The sequence below is a fragment of the Mauremys reevesii genome, linkage group 11, assembly GCF_016161935.1.
Source record: "Mauremys reevesii isolate NIE-2019 linkage group 11, ASM1616193v1, whole genome shotgun sequence".
NCBI lineage: Eukaryota > Metazoa > Chordata > Testudines > Geoemydidae > Mauremys > Mauremys reevesii.
Genome location: NC_052633.1, coordinates 17,322,316 through 17,344,683, shown reverse-complemented (window position 1 = coordinate 17,344,683; position 22,368 = coordinate 17,322,316). Strand labels below are relative to the sequence as shown.

The 22,368-nt window shown below is 38.6% G+C and overlaps 1 protein-coding gene across 2 annotated transcripts in view; it reads right to left on the bottom strand.

The window, feature by feature from the left end:
• Positions 1 to 289: 289 nt before the first annotated feature.
• Positions 290 to 22,368, bottom strand: part of NDUFS1 (NADH:ubiquinone oxidoreductase core subunit S1) — a 29,934-nt gene continuing 7,855 nt past the window's right edge. For both annotated transcript variants that reach the window (XM_039493899.1, XM_039493900.1), the window contains exons 2-19: positions 20,664 to 20,731; positions 18,940 to 19,031; positions 15,994 to 16,101; positions 14,273 to 14,349; positions 13,596 to 13,677; positions 13,343 to 13,473; positions 12,244 to 12,429; positions 11,508 to 11,642; positions 10,900 to 11,014; positions 9,807 to 9,952; positions 8,928 to 9,056; positions 6,259 to 6,388; positions 5,489 to 5,649; positions 3,214 to 3,368; positions 2,299 to 2,474; positions 1,368 to 1,502; positions 1,116 to 1,188; positions 290 to 649 (exon numbers count right to left, since the gene is read on the bottom strand). In XM_039493899.1, the coding sequence (XP_039349833.1) occupies positions 558 to 649; positions 1,116 to 1,188; positions 1,368 to 1,502; positions 2,299 to 2,474; positions 3,214 to 3,368; positions 5,489 to 5,649; positions 6,259 to 6,388; positions 8,928 to 9,056; positions 9,807 to 9,952; positions 10,900 to 11,014; positions 11,508 to 11,642; positions 12,244 to 12,429; positions 13,343 to 13,473; positions 13,596 to 13,677; positions 14,273 to 14,349; positions 15,994 to 16,101; positions 18,940 to 19,031; positions 20,664 to 20,727 (2,187 nt within the window). In that variant the 5' untranslated portion in view covers positions 20,728 to 20,731 and the 3' untranslated portion in view covers positions 290 to 557. The remainder of the gene's footprint in view (positions 650 to 1,115; positions 1,189 to 1,367; positions 1,503 to 2,298; positions 2,475 to 3,213; positions 3,369 to 5,488; positions 5,650 to 6,258; positions 6,389 to 8,927; positions 9,057 to 9,806; positions 9,953 to 10,899; positions 11,015 to 11,507; positions 11,643 to 12,243; positions 12,430 to 13,342; positions 13,474 to 13,595; positions 13,678 to 14,272; positions 14,350 to 15,993; positions 16,102 to 18,939; positions 19,032 to 20,663; positions 20,732 to 22,368) is intronic.

Genomic DNA, 22,368 nt, shown 5'->3' with positions numbered 1-22,368 from the left:
AGCATCAGCAAACCTATTAGTTCTTAGCACTGAGAGTTGTAAATGGGTGTATTTGAATGAAGAGGAAGGAGATGTCACTCAGGTGGTAGTACATGGGTTCTACCTTCTGTACATAATGGCAGAATCTTTGCCACTTCAAGGAATGTTTAAAAAGTATCAAATTGAGATTTCCAGGTGCACTGGAAGTGAAAGATTGGTTTCCAGAATTTTTGTCACATTAAAAACTTGTTTAATATTTCTGTTTAAATCTTTATTTTTTATGCAAGAGAATCACAAGCCATACAAACCATTTACATAGGAAATAAACTGATTTTAATAATCTGTTTGTACACAATTAATCACTGTACGCATAGTTTTTTAGGTCCAGTAAATTGAGTGTTGTGTTTAATTTCCAAGCACACTGATAGCCCCAGATTAGGCGATCTGAACTGTTTTCATGAAGATGTGAACATAAAAAAAAAGTGTACACCACCAAATAATTGTTGTTTTAAAAATTTGTCATACCAACATATTACTAGAATATCTGATGGATTTTGGTAGCTGTGTGATTACATTCTTCAGCAGATGGATGGCTCTTCTACTGCCTGAGCACCTTCAATGACTGCTTTCACACACTTGGCCATTGTCTGGGATGCTCTACTGATTGGATCTGCAAAGACATTTATTTTGGTGTTGAGTGTTCATTTCAGAACACAACCAATAGACCTACAGAGAGACCTAAAGTCATAAAACCCCATGGTTTACTAAAGTCTTCATCTGGGGAATATAAAAAGCCCACATGCACTTATTTGAAGATATAGGACCAAATTCTACAGACTTTACTCATACAAGTTTCCATTGATTTCACTGGGAATTTTGGCTGAATGAGGATTACAGGTCTGTGGTATTCAGCCCTCTGATCTTAGATGTTTCAGGTAAGAACAGTAGGTACAAAGTTTTCCAGACAGAAGCATGGTGTCCCTTTAAGGGGTCTTAATATTCTGGAAGCACCTTTAGAATTAATTAATTATGCATCTGTGTGTTACAATGTAGCTCTAATGAAATAACACAGCAAAGCTAGAAGAGTGAGATGAGTTAATAAAATTCTACTTTCAAGTAAGGCTGTGACCACATACCTGTCATATAGAAATCTCTAATTGTGAGCTGAGGTGGAACAAGAGGGTCAGCAAGCAACTGCTGATTTGCTAACTGCAATGGAAAAGAAAGAAGGTATGTTAGGAGATTAAGCAGTCCCCTTTGAGGCAGGACTGTTACCACAGTACTTGTTTGACTACACTCTCCTGCTGTACAGAGCAGTGTGTGTTTAGTAGGACATATAAGCAAGCCTCTTGCATAGCTTGATGCTCATAGTTTAAAATGTTCAATACCTTGGAGAGCTCATTCGCCTGGCTGAAGTAGTTAGCTTGCTCTACATCATCATATCGGACCAGGTTAGGAGAAACTTCTTCCAATCTGTTCCTTACTTGATCGAGGTTATCGTAAGGGAGGGTCACACCAGTTAGCTTTAATAAAAAAAAAAAGCCACAAGACTCCATCAAAATTTAGTCCTCTGGCCAATACAGATTAAGTATTTAAACATTAACTCAAACATCTACAAGGAAGCAGGAAGAAAAGCTACACTAATTTGAGGAGTGAATGACTAAAGTGGTGGTCCTATGCTTAATTTGCAACATATGTTGATCTCTTGATGCCAGTAATTAAGTTCTCTGAATATTAAGAGCTAGAGTCTATTTGTTACCCAAAGAAGACGGGAAGCACAAGGACAGAAGTGTGGCTTCTCTTCTCCCATGGAAACAGTAGCATCAGATCTCTCTACAACATTCAGGACAGCACTATAAGAGACTGTGCTTGATAAACTGTATCTCCTAGAGCCAGTTAGGATGTGTTCAGCCCTACCAGATGTTATCAGCACACATACTCTCAGGGGACCCACACACTTCCTTTTCTGGGAAGCAGTAAAGCATGCCCCCAGTCTGTCTTCCAGGTTGCTCTAGGGAATCCTGCCTTGGCTAACAGAATTTGCTGCAGTTAAGAATCATCCATCGTACATTCTCATAGCATATCTAGAAGCTACAATAATGTCAAAATCTCTAAGTGGAAAACACAATCCCATTTACCCCACAGATATCATTAAAGGCAGTCTTGCTTCATATTAATTCAGTCCCACACATACTTCCATGAGACTTTATACCCACAATCCTGAACACAAATCTGCATTCTAAAAAGATACTGTAAAAAGTTTCCAAGCTCAATGTAGATTCTTACTAGAGGTTTCAATTTCTAATACAGTTACAGCACCTCAGAGATGGCTCTAATAATTCTCCAGTCTTCTCTTGCCATGCCAGGAGGTGTTACTGCTACTTTTGTCTGCTGGGCCCTGCCCTCAGTGTTCACATACGTTGCAGATTTCTCTGTGTAAGCTGCTCCTGGGAGAATAATATCAGCCATGGGAGCGCCCACATCACCATGATGTCCTGAGGAAAAAAAATGGGAAGAGGAAAGTCAAGTTCTGATAGGAAGTTACACAGGAATAACTATAAGGCATCAGTAAGCATAATTCAAGAGGAATGATGTATGAACACATTAGAACTACTGTATTCCTCTTGAAAAGGAATTTTTCTGCTGAACTTTTGCTTGAGTAAATTTAGTGTTCTGGAAAGACTGACAGCCCCAGAGATTAAAGTCCTAGTTGTCCATCATTTAAGCAGCCTAGTTGGACCACAACCAGGGTCAAAAATGGAGATTGAACTATCATATCCATTCGATTCTTGGCCTTAGTTGAGACTGCTGTAGGAAAACATGGGTTTCTAGAGATCGCTGGTAATTACTACTTTTGTGACATGGACTGGAATGAGAACAGCCTTCCACTAGTAGATTTGACACCATGATCAAGAGGGTAAACCAATTTGTATTTTTTTTGCCAATAACCCCAGGTATCCAGTCCACGGGAAGGTTTGTTTTCCTAAAATATGAAATAACTGCTGCAGGGAGTAGTGACTAAGTTCAAACATTTTTTCCATTTCCCCAACAGGGGTAAGAAGGAGGAATGTCAGTGCCGTGTGAGCACATTAAGTTTAAAAATATTTTGCGCTAAAGCTGATGATAAAAATTAAACTTGGGAGGGAAGAATTTGTCAAAAAGTAATATTCATAATTATGTCCTACTGTTTAGATTGTTTGAGGCAGTATTTCTTGAATTATTTGTTCTAGTTACCCTGATAGATGATAATGCAATCCTTTGGCAAATCTTGACGTGTTATGCAACCTGCATCTGCACCCAAAAGATACAGTACTTTGGGAGGGTTCTTCCGGATTGCATCCACTCCTGGTTTGAAACCCAGATCCAAAGCAGCTACTTGGCTTGCAACCCTGCAAGGACAGACAGACTTATTACAGATTATAAAGTGTCAGGTTCTCTTCCCCCCACATTTCCTTTTCAACTCTGAAATATTTAAAAAGGGGCATACATCTCAATTTGACATTTAGTCCTTTAAAAAAAAAACCAGCTAAAAGTAATGCTGATCTGAAATTTGATTAAACATTTATTGGAAAAGACTGATTAGTTGAAACACACAAATTAAGTCAGTTTTGATGACTTTTGTTAGGAAAGTCTCTCACGTCTAGGTCATAACCAGAGAGATACACCCTAGTGGTTAGAGCACTCACCTGGGATGTAAGAGACCTAGGTTCAAGTCTCTCTCCTGGATCAGGCAGTGCAGGGACTTAAACCTGGGTGTCTCACACATCCCAGGCAAGTATCCTGGCCACTGGGCTTTTGACTATTCTGGAGTGTGGCTCACAAAAAATATACAAAAAAATATAGCAAAAGATTGGTCTTGTCCCGATGTGGGACCAAAAAAAAAAAAAAATAAAGGGTCAAAACCAACATTTCACAACTGAATTCTTATTTTCTAGCCAGCCCTAGTTAAAGAGTTTCCGCAGTACACCTGCAAACTGTCACGTTCTCCACACACAGTGTTGTCAAATATATTAAATGGGAGAAAAGAGGGGAAAAAAAAAGTCTACTTATACGCTTACAGTAATATTAGGTGTTACTTGTAATAATAGGGAAACATTTCACAAAGAAAAACACTATTTTTAAGTTAAGTTGACTCTGTCCCATTAATGCAGCCTTGCATTAATCTACATGAGGAGGAGGAGGAGGAGGAGGAGGAGATTAGGTTTGCTTTTTTTGTTAACAAGGTAATGCTGGGGAAAAACAGATTTAAGCTTGGATCAGTAATTTTTTTTGGACAGTTTTGGAGGTTGTGTTAACATTGCTACCCCTTTTGGGAAAATGCACAGCTTGTCCTCCATCCAGTGATCCCTATATGGAATTTCCAAATACTTTGGGTTTAAAAAACAAGGAAACTGACCTTTAGACCCTTGAGCCCTTTTGAGTGCCCTCCACCCCATTACAAATAATAATAATAATAAATAGTTACATAAGTTTATCTGCTACAATTACAAATCCAACTTTTGTTGGGGCACCTAAACTTTCTTATGATTTGTACAGTACATGTATGGAAGTCTTAATACAGAAGAGACTACCCAAAGATACCTCATACTACATGCCTTTTTAAATGTAGTGTTTGGTAAGAAGACTTATTTTTGTTTCACCAATATTTTAATGTGAATTTTCTCTCTTCGCTAGCAGTGTTTTATATTTAATTTATATTCAGCAGACCAAATTCTTGCCTCGTTATACCGGTATAAGTCTATTGACTTCAATGGAGTTACTCTCCCAAGATTTACACTCGTGTAAAATAACTTCACTCAAGATAATTCTCCTTTACAGACACTGACAAGCAGGTGTTTCAGATTTAAAGTATCTCAGTTACAGTCTTAAGCAGAAAAAGGAAGAGATGGAACTAGGGTTCTTGTCATCCTAAGCGGCAGTTTGTTCCTGATAGCAAAACCTGGCTCATTAGCAGGAATCATCTTGATAAGTAGTTTAAAAAACTATCTGGATAATTTCCAGATCTTTTAAAATCAAAGTGCAAAAGAATACATCTGGTTAACAGGGCACATTAATTTAGTTAGACCCCTTGATTAAAAAAGGCAAAAATCTTACCTGGAGAACTATACAATGCAGGAGAAGTATTAATTAACGGTCTTCTTAAGCACTATTGATATTTTGCCTTTTCTCTATGTAAACAGTACTTGCTTACCAAGTAGCACTGGTTGTCTGTATGTCCTGCTAGGCACGATAGTGTATTACATTGTTAACCCATCTCGTATTCTAAACCCAAATTTGCCTCTGTGCTAACAGTCCCGGTGGCTAGCTTGCTAAACCATGAAACAGAGGTTATGGAAGCTTTTCTGCTAGGTTATATCATCTCTCTTAGTTTTAAGTGCTGCTTTATTCCACATATGAGCCTTGGCAGGATAGAACCCGTGTGTTTGTACTGAGAAGTCTTCACACTTGCATAAAGAGGAGTTTAATATATACCACAGGTTAGGTAAAGCAGAAAGGCTGTAGAGCGAACCTATGAAGGATGTTCATAACTTTCCAGTCAGTACCAACTCCACTTTTTTTCCTAGCATTTTGTGCAATGGTAGAAACTGCAGCATGAATAGCTGCTCCATCACTGCGCTGAAGTGCTGCGCTGCCTACCACCACCATTGGTTTTTTGGCCTGGTTAAGGACCTGAGGGGGGGAAAAAAAAAAAATCAAACAAATTTTAAAAAAGAATGACTTCTCATTCTAAGGCAATGACATTGAATTTTGGTACAGAACAGGATTTCCAATAAATGATTTATGAACTGTGTTACAGTAGTATGGAACATGAAAAAACAAATCCAGTGTTTTTAAACACTATCCTTTCAAGCAAGCAGAGCTGCAGCTTTGAAATGATCAATCTATTTTATCTCTAGCAAAAACCTACAGATGTTGCTATAGCAAAAACTTATGTTATCTCGGCCAAAGCAATGTTGTTCTGGGCCTTTTCCAGCTAGAAATTGTTTAACTAGAAACAGCAGTGGCTGGAAGGGACAACTCAGCTCACCCAGAAGAGGACATGTACCAGAGATTTACGATCATGAACATTTCAGTTTCACACATTGGAAAGTACTTTCAAACATCAACTTTATGGTGAGCATATTAAACAATTTATAGAGAATCCCCACTTGTTAACCATTACTACATCAGTGAATGTTATGAAACCGCCCTCCAAAACAGCTTCTAAACACTGCACCCGTGAAAGATAAAATTATATTCTGACATATCTGAACAGGAACATTATTAAGAAGCATATACCTTGATGAAGGAGTGTTTTTCTGAAGCAATGTCCCGAAGTATCTGTGGCGAATCTCCCAGATGATCATATGTATAGGTCAGATCCACTGCACTACCCACAAGGGCCACCTGCAGATCATTGTGAAGCCAGCTGGAAATATAGCAAGAACAAAACACAGTTATCTGAATTCCATTTATACAAAAATATATCCAAATCCATAGTGTCTCCTCTCTGTAGCCTTGTTGATCACCCTGTTAATAACTTCACTTAACCTCTTAGTGCTAATCAATGACTTTGTATCTGCATAACGGTTCCAAACCACTACCTACAATTACTGAGGCCTGGTCTACACTAGGAAGGTAGGTCAGTATAACTATGCTGTTCAGGGGTGTGAAAATCCACACCCCTGAGCAACACAGTTAAACCAACCTAACCCCAATGTAGACAATGCTAAATTGACAGAAAATTCTCCTGTCAACCTAGCTACTGTCTCTCAGGAAGCTGGATTACCTATGTTGATGGGAGAACCCCTCTGGTCGACATAGGAAGCGTCTTCGCTGAAGCAGTGCAGCTGTGCTGCTGCAGCATTTTAAGTGTAGACAAACCCTGAGGGCTCGTCTACACAATTAGTTCACAGCAAGTTGCACTGAAAGTCTACCCCACGCTAGCCTGTCATGGACTAACTGACCATGTGGATCCTGTAATGCACTTTGATCTCAGAAGCAGATGAAAGCACAAACTGTTAATGCGCATCAGAACGGTCCACACGGATAGCTAGTCTGCAGTAGGCTAGTGCTGGGTAGAATCGCATGCCAGTTAACTAATTGTTCATATAGCCCAGCCCCAACACCTAATTCTGTTTCAGCAGAAATAGCTTGGCAGGACTAGATCAGTGAAAATGCAATTCAAAATAGCACTTCTGTTTATCTGAATGCCTGGTTATTCAAAAGTTTCAGACATCCCCAGGCCAATGGGATTGGGCTGTACTGTTAAGATATAGGAAAGCTTGTTAGCCAAATCCAGGAAAATGATGATTGTAATGACAAAGCATACTGATGGAATTCTACAGAAGTTCTGTTTTTAATTCTCACCTTTTTCTGCACATGTACGATTTAGTGCAATTTTGTGATTACCATGTAGATAAGCTTTTTACTAGAATTGTTTCACTTCTGTAAAAATACATATTCTGGGTTCAGCACTCTTACTGCCTTTGGTGGAACATCTGCACACATGTACATGCAGCATTAGGCCCTATGATTTTTCTTTGGTACCGTGATATGCTGTAGTCTCAGAATGCTACTAAATCTATTCTTCTGCTTGACCTACTGCTCAACTCTCAACTGCACAGAGAGTGAAGATGATATGCAGTAGGGAACAGTTCTGGAAAACTAAGTAACCTATACATTTCTGTGAGGCAGCACTCACCCTCGCACTTTTTAGGGATTACCCGCTTCGGTTGGGGGGGCGGGGGGGAGGAGGAGGGAGCAGGCGAGGGGTTCAGACTAGAAAGAAGATGAAATCTCTGGAGGATTGTTTTAGTTTCTTGCAGCCTCTCATTACACTAAATTATAAAAAGGCATACAAAAATTCCACCAAATGCAGTTATAGAGATTTCCCCTTTTCCATCAAAATTTTATAATCACCAATTAAAAATATATATAATCAGTTAAATGCACTGGGTCACCCCAAAACAGTGAGGAGGGCTGACATAACAAAACCTACCAGAAAACCAAGGTTTGCAAAAATTTAATTGTACATATTTCATAAATTTGTAAAAATGGGTATGTTCGCCTCTCTCTAAAGAATTTAAGGTGTTCTCCTCCCCCCCCACCCCGCCTAGTCAGAGGCAACTGATAAAACAGTTTTGAATCTGGCACTATGATTAGGAGAATGGAAAAGAGTGTGAGCAAAAGCAAGTGTAACTCAAGATAAGAGATGTTGCCATTTGTGGCTTACTTTACCCCAATCAATTGTTGGCCAGTTATAGAAAACTACCAGGGCATATTCTATTAATAACTAATAAAATATAGGATTTAGGTTATGTAATTTTTCTTGAATCCTCTTAAATTCTGTAATTTAATATGGTAAGTTGGATGAACTAAACAACCGAGTTACATTTAAAGATCCAATATATATTTTTCCAAATTAAAATGGATGAAATTCTAAACTTCATCTGATTCAAAAACATTTTTAAAAACAGATCACTTATCTTATTCCTATTTTCCAAGCAATGAAGTCAACTAGATCATCACTTCTTACAAGTCATCAAGTCACATTTACTAGGGCAACAATAATTTTAAAACTTTACTCCGTGCACTGATAGTGCTAAGCAGTGTCCTTTTAGGAATTTACTTCAATAACCTTCTATAAAAATTAAATCTGAGAATTTTTTGTTAGTCTGTTCTTCCCTTGATGCATGTGAACTCCCATTAATGATAAGAGGGAGTTAATGGCATATAATCTGTGCAACGAAGGGGGAGGGAGGGAAAAGATCCTGTTGTCTGCATGTTTGCATTTGCGCGCTCGCACACACACAGACACACAAAACTAGGACTACATCCTGCAAATGGATCTGCCTGAGTGAATGCTTGCACCCACACAGAGCCCCACTGCAGTGGTGTACATGGGTGGCTCTAGCCCGTGCTTTGTAAGTATGGATGGACTACCTCATCTCCATAAAGATACAAACCTCTTTCTAATTCTAGCATTAAACAGGGGTGCCTCAAAGCGTGGATTGGTGCCAACCAGAAGCAGGACATCTGCTTCCTCCACTCCAGCAATCTTGGTATTCAGCAAGTAGTTAGAGCGTAGGTCTGTGCTATAATACAAGAACACAAAGAAATTATCTTTATGGTGTCAGAAAAACAGGAGGAGTGGGGACAAGGAGTTGTAAAGGCAGTAGCAGGGATGACTATGGAGTGAAGTAAACTTAAATCTCCAAATTATTTTTTCAGACAGGAAAAAGAAAGAAGAGCATGCTCAATGCTAATGATACTAAACCAAATCCAAAACAAAAACACACCCATCTACAGATGGGTAGCCGTAGGTTACTACAACGTAGACATTTTCTGCTGTCTACCAATATAAGATGCTCTCAGCCTTCGTAGACTGGAAAATGAAACTTCATTGCTAGACTTATGTCGATACCAACACAGAGTATTATGGCTGCCCTACAGGTATAGTTCTCACAATAGTACACAAAAGTAAAGCTGGCTAAAGAGATCAGTTTATAGCAGAGTAATCTCATGGGACGGCAAAAAGCTATTGTACTCTACTACTGAACTGCAGTTGTCCCATATTTATCAGATTTGCACTTCTATTATTGCAGAAGCTACCCCCCCTCCATCCACTCTAACGTGCAGACTCAGAACAGTAATATTCTAGATGTGGTCTAGTATTCTATTTCATGTCTCTTCCCTGGCAGATTTCAGAATGAAATGATTCATAGTTTATCAATATGCCATGGGCTACTGGACAATTCATACGCAAGATCTCTAAGAATGTATTAATACTCTCTAATTAGAAAACATAATTAAGAAGAGTATAAACTTTGCCTGTGTTATCTCACCCAGCTCCAGCATTCGGGAAGACCTCTTCAGTGCATAGAGTGTCAGAGTTTACTCTATTCAGTAAATCTTTTAGAGCTACCAGTGCTTCTGCATCCACCAGTCCTCCTGCAATCGCAGCCACATCCTTACCTTGGACACCCTGCAGCTGTACAGAGAGGAACAAGACCTGTCTGACATATCTATAAATAAGAACTGAAAACAAGCGCTCTCGCTCTCACCCACACACGCTCAAATGATAAGCTATGAAGCAGTGACAGCATCTGAGAAAGTAGATAGCATCACTGTTCTCCTGTAAAAATGCTATGATGAAGTAAGAATTCTGACTTATCTTTTCATTTTTTTAAAAAATAAAAAAACTGCAGTTTAGTAGTAGACAATTTCTCCATTACCACCACACAAAGTACTCAAAAATGAGAACAGATAAACAAAGGTGTAAGAATAGATACAATTATTAAAGAGCAATGAAACATTCATGCAGTACAACATCTTAACAGCAGAATTAGGGGCACAGAGAAAGCTTTAGACCAGATCTACCCAATCCACAATGTAACTGTTTTGGGAGGTGTGGGATGGGGAAGATAGCATAGTTTAATTCCATGGGGAAAAAAAAATAATCTTCAGATAAACACTATCTCGGTAAATAGATCTGGGAATAGTCACTTCCTCCTGAATTTCTATAAGAGTAGTACAATATCTTATTTAAATTAAAACTAAGTTAGCATAAGTGGGAGAAGAAAAATTAGCCTCATATAATCATTAAATGTACAATCTAATCTAGTACCTTCCCTAAAAAACATAATCCAGATGGAACAAAACAAAACAAAACACCCACACTTGAACTCAAAGAGTAATTTTTTCTGAATTTCTTCATTACCTATGAATTTTGGTAAGTGGAAACAAATTGTCTTCTAATAAGGTATAATTCTCCAAAATTATTCTTACAAAGTAAGACTAACAGTAGATGGTTGTCTCCAGTCTTCATTATTTGACTTCCTAGGCTTCAGATCGACTGGTACAGTAATTTGCCCTGCTGCACAAAGGTATTATAAATACCCTTAACAAAAAAGACAGACACATGCAAATATTTCTTACCACTCCAGCAACACGAGTCAGGGCATCTTCCCAGGAGCTGTAAACAAAAAGCCCTTCTTCATTTTTGACCATTGGTTCAATAAGCCGCTGGCGTTTCAAACCATCATAAGCAAACCTGGATGAAGAAAGCCAAAGCAGTACTATTAAAAATTTAGGATGATGTGCTTTTATAGTACAGGCAATATCATTAATTGTGAGGCAGAGGTCTACAGAGTGAGTGAAATATGACCAAAACCACAGCAGCCTTTGGTTCGGATATCCCAAACAGTTGGAATGAATAACCTATCATGATACAGACTAGTAAATTACTCAAAAGTTGAACCTTTCTAATGGAAATAAAATGAATGTTTCAACTCTCTCCTTTCAACATATAAAAACAAATTTGTAAGTCACAAAAAATTTAAACATTTCTACAGTCAAGGACTACAAAATATAAAATTCTAGTGCACGGGTTGGTTAATATGTATATTTATATCATCATAAAAAGAATTCTCAGTTTGCCAACAATGCCTTTAAAATACCAAGTGTAGAACTCAGAGGTCAGTGCTAGAGTCAGTATTTCTGGTACACTGTGAAAATGCCCATTTAAAAACAATATATACTGGTACCTTGTTTTGTCAGAGATCCATTCCTCATTGATGTCTTCATGCAATCTTGGTAAAATCCTCATCACTTCTCCAGTCCGTGTGCTCACCACAATGTTACTTCCAATGGCATCAAGAACATCAATGGACTCAGTCTTTCTGTGGGGAGGAAAAGGAACAGAAACCTACAACTCATGCATTGTTAAGCGATTGTCCAAAAAGCAATAGAAGTCTTTAGTCAAAGGTGACAAATGCTGTATGTAGGTTTCCAGCATTATCAGATATAATTAACATTAAAGGTTTGTTTCCTAAGACATACTGTAAATCAGCCTTTCACCAGTCACTGGACTATAGAATTTGATCTTTCATAAGCACTGTGTATTCAACCGCTGGCACAATTTAGGGAGACCTGGAAATCAGAGACTATTCTGATCCTCCTGCCTCCCAGATTGCTAGAGATATATATACATACGTAATTTAGAATGACTTAACATCTATAGGATGAATGTACTTCTCAATTTAATTGACTTGGTATCAGTCAGAGTAACTCAATTGCTTAATGAATTCAATCTACACCTCTACACCAACATAACACGGTAAAGCAGTGCTCGGGAGGAGAGAAGGGGCTGTGCACTCTGGTGGATCAAAGCAAGTTCTCTTACAATAGTAGCATAAATATTTATGGTGGGTGAATATTAAAGAGCATATGAAAGATAAACGGACATTAACTTGCATTCAATGTACCACTTAAAATACATACCGTGTCTCCCAGGGACGGGCAGTAAAGGCATATGGCTTGGAGGTAAGGGCTCCTACTGGGCAGATGTCAATAATATTGCCTGATAACTCAGACATAAACATTTTTTCAACGTAAGTGCCAACTTGCATCTCGTTTCCTCTGCCTGTTGTTCCCAAGTCATCTACCCCTGCAATCTCACTAGCAAACCTGTTGGATGCAAATGAAGTGTAAAAACTGAAATATGTGTATCAATATTACACGTTTAATTCTTAATCTTTTTATCTTTCAGTATCAGTCTCTGGAAGAGAAGACATACCTACAGAAAAAAAAAAAAAAAAAAAAAAAAGGACAGGCATCTAAATAGATTAGAAAGTCCCTATGTATGTAGTACAATGATTCTAATAATTGGAAATAGTAAAAAGCAATTATACTGTCTTTGTATAAACATGAAGACGTATCCAGCAACAGTTCACATATAGGAATACTAGCTTGCTGAATTTCATTGGAGTGGGAGAAGAAAGCCGATTCAAGGAACTGGCAACTGGTTTAAGGGAGTTTGATTATCAGTATGAATACAGCCAAATTAAGCAGTAACTAGAATTTCTCACACAAGATAGGCAGAGAAAACTGTGTCTGATCCATACCTAGATAAAGTTCAGGTTCAAATTGAATGATGCTGAAATCTAAAAAGCTATCCTCCTGAGATTTTAGTCTCAGACTGCTGTCACCTTGAGTCACAATCTTGCGACAATGGCTGTTTGAGACTAGTTTCATACAAACCAGATCTGAAGAAAAGGCCCCTTCATATTTTGGGACCTGTTCTGGAATATAAACCACAGGGCTGGCTCTGAATTTGGAGTTTGATTCCATTTTCTTGCTTTGGACATCTCATTGTTATTGTCTGATAGTCATTTGGTGGTTTGTGAGAAATCAGTTGGTTGTCTCCATCAGACACCAACATGTCTCCTTGCATCTTGATTGCAATCATACAAGAGACAAAGGATTGAATGCCATTGGTTTAGCATCTTTCACGAGGCATTAGCAACAATCAGTATTTTAAAGATAGATTCTCCCCCATTATATTTTCTATTGGAGATAATACTAAGCAGAAAGACATTACCTGATACACCGAGTGCACTGTATACACCGAGTCATAATTGTTTTGACTAGTGGGCCAATGTTCTTGTCTTCAACTGCACGTTTTCCCTCTAAAAATCTACTCCTATCATTGCCAAACATCATTGACTGGTCCTAGAATAGTTACAGAAAATAGTTGAACCCATGTTATTGAAAAATGTAGTTTCACTGAAGACAATTAAAGAGACAAATGTTAGTAAATAAGAAGTGTAAAATAATTGAACCGGGCTTTGTACCTGGAGGTCACACTCTCCTCCCTGATCACAGATTGGACAGTCCAATGGGTGGTTTGCCAGCAAGAACTCCATTACACCCTCTCTGTTGGTGTCAGCAGTTACAGAGTTAGTGTCACAATTATACAGTTTTACCCTGCAGTCTAGGCTATGAATGGTAGACAAGGCCTCCAGAGCATTAAAAACAGACACTAGTGTCATTATCACTAAAATGCCAATTTGTGTTTAAAAAAACAGATTGGGCTAACTGAATGACCTGGGTAATAGTAATGGGAAATGGGCCTTCATCTCCAGGTTACCGTTTTGTGTTTGCCACAGATTGGAGGGGATTACAAGTTGTTACAATCAAATGGCTATGTAGTAGCCTAGCCACATCACAGCACCAGGATCATCACTACCACCCTTGTTAGCATTCTCGGCCAAGAGACTGGGAAGAATTGCATGGACATGGATTTATTTTAAAATTTTAACTAGAAAGTAAACACACTCTCTACATACAGTTTTACGGTCTATTGCAAATACAGTTAAAAGCAGTACTTTAAGTGCCTTTATTTAAAAATGAAAAAAAAAATCAAAGCTGAATACTGCACATTTGTTAAATTAGGTGATGTAATTATAGACCACACAGCATTCTCCTCCAATAATAAAATAAGCAGCTACATGAAGTCAGATGTGGATACCTTGCTTTCCTGGACTTCTCAGAATTTGTCAGTATGTTCCAACCCTTCATTACTGGCATTGCACAAGCAGCTACTGGCTGCAATCATAACAGGAAAATGCATCAAGAGCTCTCCTCTTACAGCAAAGAGTGAATTATTCATACATGTACTGGTTATTAATCTAACATCTTATAGAAAATACAAACATATTTGCCACAAAGCTCAGAAAAATCTACCCAATTAAAAACATGACGACTTTGGTTTTGAAGTTTTTTCTCCCATTCTTTTTGAGAATCTGTGATATAAGTGGTTAACTTTTGCCATTATCATTAGTTTTGATTTAATTAGCGGGTTTAACCTATTTTGTTCATTTTTAAAAGAAAAAAATTACACTGCACCAAAAGGAGAGAATGCAACTCTGAAAAAGGTTCTCCTCTTGATACAGGGCTCAATCCTGCACCACTGAAGTCAATGAGGGTTTTGCAACAGACTTCAATGAACACATAATGCAGTAACACATGGGGTAGTAAATAAAATGCCATTTCAGTCAGGGACAAAGTTGTAGGTCCCAATCCTTCAATTAGATCCATGCAGGGTTGAGGGCAAGTTCAGGGCCCTAGTTTGTATACCAAATGATCACCTGCAGCTACACTGTGAGTTTCGTAAGGTAACAAAGTATAAACATGTATTTCTGAAAGATATACAATAAAGTAGTGGTTTTCAACCTGTGGTATGTAGACCCCTAGGGGGCGCAGACTATGTCTAAGGGGTCTGAGAAAGCATAGACTAGCTCATAGTCACTTAAGTCGATGTAAATTATGTCACTCATGGGCGTGAAAAAAAGACACCTCCCTGAGCAACTTAAGTTACACTGACCTAAGCACTGTCCACGCCGGTGCTATGTCGATGGGAGATGCTCTCAAGTCGGCATAGCGCGTCTTCACCAGACGTGCTACAGTGGTGCAGCTGTATCGGAGCAGCTGCATCAACGTAGCCTGGTAGCGTAGACTTGCCCTATGAAAATAAAGTGTCAGATGCCAGAAAAGGCACTCTTCTTTCTCTCATCAGTCAAAACAATGCAAATACCCCCACCTACAGGTCAAAACCCAGAAGTGATGTTACCACAGGAGCCCACAGTTTGGCGCCTTTTCAAATGCAGGGGTGGTGCTGGGGGGAGGGGAGACTTGTGAGGTTATAACCACTCCAAAATTTGCTTCAGACCCCCAATGCCCCCCTGTAGCAGCTGCCACTCTCTCTGGCCGCCCTGCTCTGAAGGCATGGAGAGGGACAGAGCCTCGTAGTAAGGAGGGGCTAAGGCCCACGTCAGTCCCCCCACCGGGAAGAGGTTGGCACCGCCCCTGGTCAAATGCCGTGCCGAGCACGTACAACATTTATAGCTTTATTCTGTTCAGTCAGTTTTCACTTTAAGACTTGTATGACAGGGGTCCACAGACCACATGTTGAATTTCCAAAGAGGTCTGCACCACCCTTCAAAGTTTTTTAGTGGTCCACAAATGAAAAAAAGGTTGAAAACCACTGCAATAAAACATCGTCATTCTTTTACAACTGGACATGACATTTTGGGGTGGAGATAAATGCAGAAAAATAATCTGCTTGCAACATCCGCATTATAACTCCAAATTATATGCAATTGTTTTGCAGTTACTCACTCTCCAAATTTTCAGTAGAGTCCTGCAAACACTTATAAAATAATACAATTTCAGTACAGAAAAGATACATACCTTGGGTGCTTTCTCTATCTCTACAAGGCACATCCTACAGTTTCCCGCAACAGACAATCGATCATGGTAACAAAAGCGAGGTATCTGCATTCCAACCTTTTCACAGGTCTAGAAAAGGAAGAAACAAAGAAAATTAAGTTACAGAATTACCTCTTATGACCTTGGTTTAACTGAATTTTCAATTCTGAGATTTCTCAAAGAATGAAAAATTTGTTTTGGTTTTCACGGAGTGTGCGCTCAGTGTCTCTCTTCAGCTTGTGCAGGGTTAGTTTCAGAAGTTTGCCTAAAGGGGAGAGTGGCAAGTCAATAATGATAAATAAGGGGCTGGGGAGTAATAGGAAAAAGCAGATTAAAAAAATTGGGCCCAAGGAGAACGTGTGTTAAGAACTGTAGTAATAAAAAGAATATTTTTATTTTGTTGCTCTGCAGTAACAAACTCACAAGAAAGTAAGCACTATATCAAGAAAGGTACACGGGACGAGAGCTCCAATAAGACTTACAGGAAGAAGGAAAGTAAGAATGAATTTGGAAAGAGGTAGAAGATATGAAGTAAAAAAAATGACAGGCATAAGAAACCCCAATACAGTACAATGACATGGATGTCCACTATAATCTCACTGAGTGCCCTGAAGATTATAGCGGTTCAAAGTGCCACCTCACGCATTCACAGAAGTGGCCCAAACCCTGAGAAAAATTCAGTAATGCTTTTGACGCAGTCCCAACATGACATTCTCATAAGGAAACTAGGAAAATGTAAATTACATGAAATTACTACAAGGTGGGTACAACTGTTTGAAAAAATGTATTCAAAGAGCAATTATCAATGGTTCACTATCAAACTGGGAGGACATTTCTAATGGGGTTTCACAGGGATTTGTCCTGGGTCCGGAATTAGTCAACATTTTTATTAATGACTTGGATAATGGAGTGGAGAGTATGCTTATAAAACTTGTGGATGACACCAAGCGACTTTGGAGGACAACATTAGAATTCAAAACAACCGTGACTAATTCTCCAATTTGTCAACAAGATTAAATTAGATAAAGACAAATGCAAAGTACTACACCTTTCAGGAAGGAAAAATCAAATACATAAATAGGGACTAACTGGCTGGGTAGCAGCACTGCAGAAAAGGATCTGGGAGTTGTGATGTTTTGGGGATCATCCAGACCAGTAAGAGGTTCTGTCATTGCCTGCCCTGTTAACGCTGGTATGCCTTAATGCTGTGCTCAGATCCCTGACACCGGTAGTCTGCCCACAAGCACAAGGTCTCGCCCTGGCTTACATCAGCCTTATTCCTTGCATGGTAACACCAACAGCTTTCCAGTCCAGTGTCTCCCCAAATCCATCCTCTCCAAGTTCTTAACAACCAGGCACTCAGACAATTGCCCTTTGGTTTGTCACCCCAGAACCAGCTCCCCCTATTATACCAGCTCACTTTGGGATACACACTCCATACAGTTTGTACCAGAGACTTGATAGAGTTAAAAATAAACAAAAAGTTTATTTAATTGAAAAGCCACATATTCAAAGATTAAATAGTAAAGGAAAGCAAAAATATACAAGTTACACAGAAAAAAAAACCACCAACGATGCAACCTCATGTTTCACACTTCTATATTGTATTAGAAAAAGGATTTTATCGAAGTTACCTATTGCCTTTGAACAGTTCCCCAGCCTAACCCCAAGCACAGTGGTGTGCAAATTATTCCAGTCACGCTCCCCCTTACCATTAACAGACTCTATCTGTGCCGCCCTCCCACCCCATTACTGCACAGTCAAGGCATCCTCAGCAGCGAAGCTTGGGCTGAAGGCAGAGCTGGGGAGGGGGGAAAAAGCTGTGGCTAGAAGCAGAGCTGGACCTGGGGGGCACGATGCTCCCTCTCCTCCCCACCCCAACCACCGTAAAAAATCCTGTATTTACACTGTAAATAGATTACACTGCCACTAGATGCTGCAGAGGTATTCAAAAGGGAGGTAGATGTCACTTTATTATTAAATTACTTAATTAATTAATATGAACTCTTGGTTCATCGTCAACTTCTACAAAAGGAGTCTCATGTCAGTAGAGCAGAGAGAGAAAGCTGATTAAGCAGCAATGGAGCCTAAGAGAAATACTGCATTGGACTATTAGCTGGGAACTATAAAGCCACAACCATTTTAATGTAACTTGCATCCAAAGGCACAATTCTGCCCTCTGAAATGAACCTTGGCTGCATACTTTATGTGCCATTTCTCCATAGCTGTTTTTTATTGCTCCTTATTGCTCCTAAAAAGTTAATTTAGAAGTCTACTTGAAAAGCTGGCCTAGTGGCCCAGCTGCAATGCTAGGCATAGCCTTGAAAAGTTTGGATCCCATTTTGACTTCACACATTTTTCCCCCTCAGGCCAGGAAGAGGGGAAGTGTGGCAAAGGCATGCATAGAGTTCTGAGCCATAAGAGCTGGGGCAGGAAGGGAAGCTATATCTTGCATACCACTTAATTAAGTATAGCACCGAGGGCTCTCAAAGAGTCCCGTTCAGTCCACTATAAGAAGAGCAGTAGCCATATAAAGCGTGGAAAAACAGTGGGTGTGACCCATATAGTTCTGACAAGGACGCAAGAGAGCCACCATAACTGCTCTACCTGCGCCATCTAGAATTTAATTAAAGCTTGTCTGAATCTATTTACAGCACTGCAGTAGTAATCAGTTTGAATTCCTCCTATGACATCTTCCTTTCAGCTAATCGGGTCAGATTTTGCTTTCTCAAAATGTAAAGCCACTACAAGTGATCATCCCATATTAAGTTCTCTGGTGGATAGAAAAACCACCTATATGGAACTGCCATGAGACACACAAAGTGTTCAGTTACATGAAGTGTAACACAATGACAAAATATACTGTTACCAATGGGAGAGGGAGAGGGGGCACGAGGTAGTCAGATGCTGGTCCAGAATTTTTTCTACCTGAAGCACTGTGGTTCCTGGTTCTACAAAGACAGGCTGCCCATCAACGAACACCTCTATCAAGTTGCTGGCTGCTGTAGTGGTTGTACGCACTAAAAGATACAAGGGAAAAAAACAAATGAGAATTTAAGTCACTGCTAAATGTGACACACACTATTCTTGGTCTCTTTACTCTAATTGGTTGACCAGAAAGGTTAACATCCAAACCTGTGCTCCAAAAGACCAATAAGCATTTTATTAGTCAGTTGTCCACATACTGGAGGCTACTTTAATTATGAAGTTGGCATCTAGATAGCTTGGTGATAGGAACCATAAAAATCCAAAGACAGGATTACTGCAGGCAAATTTCTTAGATGTTGCTTACTAATGTTTTGACAGTTATGCCGCCTATTATACTAGCTCTATCAACAATAAACCAAACAAAAAATATAACCCTGATTTCCATTAGCTTGTCTAAAATTCTTATTCCTCATTGCATCTCATCTAGCACATTTGGCATTGCTATGTCTTCAACCATTATGAACTAGGATGCGACCAAAAGCTTAAAAAAATATTATTTCTTCAATTGATGCAGTACGTCTATCAAAACTCTAGGCATATGATCATTATGTAAAAATACATATCACAATAATTAATCTAAGTTGATCATTTAAAAAACGCCACCAAACAACAACAAAGTGGATATTCCTTAGGGCAGGTATCACTTGTGAAGCTCAGTGAGATGTTATTTCTAACATGAGAGAAGAAAAGTATGGAGAATAGCTGATGGCCAATTTTTAAAAGCAAATCAATCATAATTCATGTGTTTCCTTCTGAGCTATCTTTCACAAAAATTCACTAATAAATGCAGATTTAAGGTATTATATAGCTTTATCCCCCACAAAATGGCTTTTTAAATGCTTGCCACATAAAATATTAAAGTGTGCTCTCTTTTTGCTTTGACAACTGCATTGTTTTTCATATGGCAAATTATGGGCTTTTTTAAAAAAAAAATGTCAGTGTGGGTAACATCACACACCTGTAAACATTCAGCCATTCAGACTGCTTAAGTGGCTTAGCATTTCTACAGCTCTTGTGGAACATCAATCTCTGGATACTCCAGTGCATTGTTAGTGGTGTTGGGGAATGAGGGAAATTTTAAAGGACATTAGTACCAATCACAGTCAAGACATTCTTCTTTCACGTGATTCAAAGTAGCTCTAAATGGGAGGGAGCTGCAGACAGGGCATTCTCCATGAAGGCCCCTTGGCTGTGGAATTCACTTCCTTCTGGGCTCTTACAAAGCCAGACTTCTTGTTACCTCCCAGCCATACCATAAGTCTATTTTTTCTCCTCAATGCATTTGGAAAGCGTGCAGGTGCAGGGGTAGAAGGATTTTATTGTTAAGTTTGTTGGCAAGTTAATGTTAATAATAAAGGGTAGAGTAGTATGAGAAACTTATTGAAGGATGTTTCACATTATTGAACATTGTTAACTTCAGGATACGTAAAAGCTTCCATAGCCTAAGATGGGTGCTTCTAGTTGTTTTTATACATACAAATAAGTAATAGCTAGTGCAATCCAAACCCCACCAGCAACAAGAGCACTATATGAAACCCAGAAAATGGTAGGAAATTTGTGTAATAACCCCAGTACACAATCCCTTCTTTACGTGCATTGTATCACTCTGTATAAGTAGGGAAAGGCTTCTCATGCACTTGTGTATAAAATGCAGGCAGACTCACCACATCCTTTGGTGGATTGAGTGACACCAGCTAAGGCCCTGCGGACAACAGGTAATCGCAGCATGGTGCTGAAAATTAATACAAGAGAAGTTAGTGGGTTAAATTTTAGCAATTAAGATCTGCCGGATATTTCTATGATGGATAAAAATCAATAATATTTAAATACAAACTTATTTTAAAAAAATCTAAATATGAAGTTAACATCTATGTTAGCCTAAATTTATTGTATATTATATTTAAATTATTTTAATTTAAATTAAATATAAAAATTATTAAGCACTATCTTTGTGCCAAGTTTTAAAGACAGTAAAATAACTGAACTGGTGGAAGTTGCTGACTAAGCATCAGGAACCAGAGTTTGTTGAAGTGCTACCCCAGCTTTTGACAACAGTGCCTCCTTCTGCAGGCACAGAAAGAATACATTTTTTTCATTTTAGTTTGTTCAACTAGCTTAGTTCAATGACTAGTACACTCAAAGTTGAGAATGAAACTGTAAGAGCAGGCAAGCTTGTTTTCCTCTTCCAATCTATGAATAAATACTAGATGTGCGAATGAGAGCTACTAGTTCTAAAATCCTGAAGGACATGGTGACCAGAAACAATCAATTCAATTCACTAACTACAGATAATACTTCCTTTGCTTAATGAAGTTAGTATTAAATACAAAACATGTTTTGATAAACTTTTTCTCTTAAAATTAAAATCTTTTTGTGCACTGATTTTGAATTTCCATCCAAATAGAGCTTGACAGAAACACTATCTAGTAAGAAGTTAAGTGATATAACTGCTTAAATAAATGTGTATTGATATAGTGTATCCTGCTGGATAGCAAAAAGAAGCAACAAATTTAGTGTAAAGGCTATATTTAGTTGCAAATCAGCATGTTTTAACAGTTACCACCCAATAAGAATCATTTTTTTTAATTTTTTTTTTTAGGAAAGCAACTAAACAATGCAAATACAAAACATGATTAAAATTGGTGGATTTAAATCAATCTGCCCTGATTTCTCCAGATCTTAAGTTTTTAATTTGTATGCAAGACTGTTCCATACAAATTACAAAAACTTTTGTATCATATGTCCTAAGCGATGAGTAGATGACAGCACCAAGAATTCTTGAGTTCTAATCCTGGCTCTGACAACAATTACCTCCATAGCCTTAGGCAAATCAATCACTCAAACTCAAATTTTCAGGTGCCCATTCATTCGTGACTAACTCAACACAGCCTAAGGCTTGACTTTCAGAGGTGCGGGGCATCCTCCATAACTCCAGCTTAAATCAATGAGAGTAAAAAGTGTGCACTGCTCTTCTGAAAATTGTGCCCCCAAAACTGAGGCATTCAAAGTGAATGGACATTTTTGAACATATGAGCCCAAGAGATTGAATACAGGTCACACTGTGAATCAATAGCAAGGATGGATATAAACCCAATGTCTCCTGATTTCCAGTCTTGTAACCCCACAAACTCCTCAATGCTGGCTCCCTATTCCAAACTAGCAGGCAGCTATCAAAATAAGAGTGTTTCCATTAGCATGCATGTCACTTTACAGAAAAAAAGTAGGATGACAAATTCTCTTCCATAAACCGCTCACAGTCTAAAACAGATAACTTTAACAAAGCAAGAAATGACAAAAAAAAGAAAGGCAGTTGAAAGAAAAGACTGTTCTTGGAAAAGCATTATTTGCAATTGTTTCTGATGTGTTGTT